At 57.4% G+C, this 817-nt stretch overlaps 1 protein-coding gene across 1 annotated transcript in view; it reads right to left on the reverse strand.

Moving 5' to 3' along the window:
* EMH_0066860 (cation-transporting ATPase, putative) overlaps positions 1–789 on the reverse strand; it is a gene marked incomplete at both ends in the record, with an annotated part of 5574 nt that extends 4785 nt beyond the window's left edge. The window contains 2 exons of the mRNA XM_013498557.1: positions 499–612; positions 786–789. Coding sequence (XP_013354011.1) covers positions 499–612; positions 786–789 — 118 coding nt within the window. The remainder of the gene's footprint in view (positions 1–498; positions 613–785) is intronic.
* Positions 790–817: the final 28 nt, after the last annotated feature.

Genomic DNA, 817 nt, shown 5'->3' on the forward strand with positions numbered 1-817 from the left:
GGCCCCCTCATTTTCTGCTGCCAGCAGCGATGTCCCTAGAGACACACAAACAAAACAGCTAGCCACAGCTAGCTAGACACCGCTAGCCAGCCCCCTCTGGCTAGCTACAGCTAGCCACAGTCAATATGGCCGCAGCTAGCTGCAGCTAGCTGCAGCTAGCTGCTTGCTCCCAAGCACACCTAGCCACAATGAGCGCAGCGACCATTGCCTCAACACAACTTTTAGCAACTACAGCACAGCTAGCTACAGCTAGCTACAGCTAGCTACAACGAAGCGGACAGCTAGCTGCAGTGAAGCGGATAGTTNACAGCTAGCTACAGCTAGCTACAGCTAGCTACAACGAAGCGGACAGCTAGCTGCAGTGAAGCGGATAGTTAGCTGCAGGCAGACAGCGATGCTGAGGGCTCGGCCCCCTGTCCAAGTGTGGAAGAGGGAGAGGAAACGTTAGGGTTTCGTGTGAGGGTTTAGGGTTTAGGGTTTAGGGTTTGGGGTATCTACCTGCACAGAAGGCAAACTGCTTATGCTGCCCCTGCAGGTCGAGGCGCTCCTCAAGGGCCCCCGCCTCAGCAGCTGTCAGCGACAGCGCCGCCTTTGCCTGGGGAATGGCCTCTCCTGCAGCAGCAGCAGCGTATGAAGCAGCAGCAGCAGATGACCAAGCAGCAGCAGCAGCAGCAGCAGATGCGAGCAAACAGCAGCGAGCAGCTGCAGCAAGCAGGGGCTTGAAGCGCAGCACACGCAGCTGTGGGGGCCAGGGAGGGTTTAGGGTTTCACCTGTTAGTAAGGACTCATCAATCACTGCTGTGCCCTGCAGCAGCAG

This window comes from Eimeria mitis, genomic scaffold (genome assembly GCF_000499745.2).
Source record: "Eimeria mitis Houghton genomic scaffold, Emh_scaff3520, whole genome shotgun sequence".
In the NCBI taxonomy this organism is placed as follows: Eukaryota; Apicomplexa; class Conoidasida; order Eucoccidiorida; family Eimeriidae; genus Eimeria; species Eimeria mitis.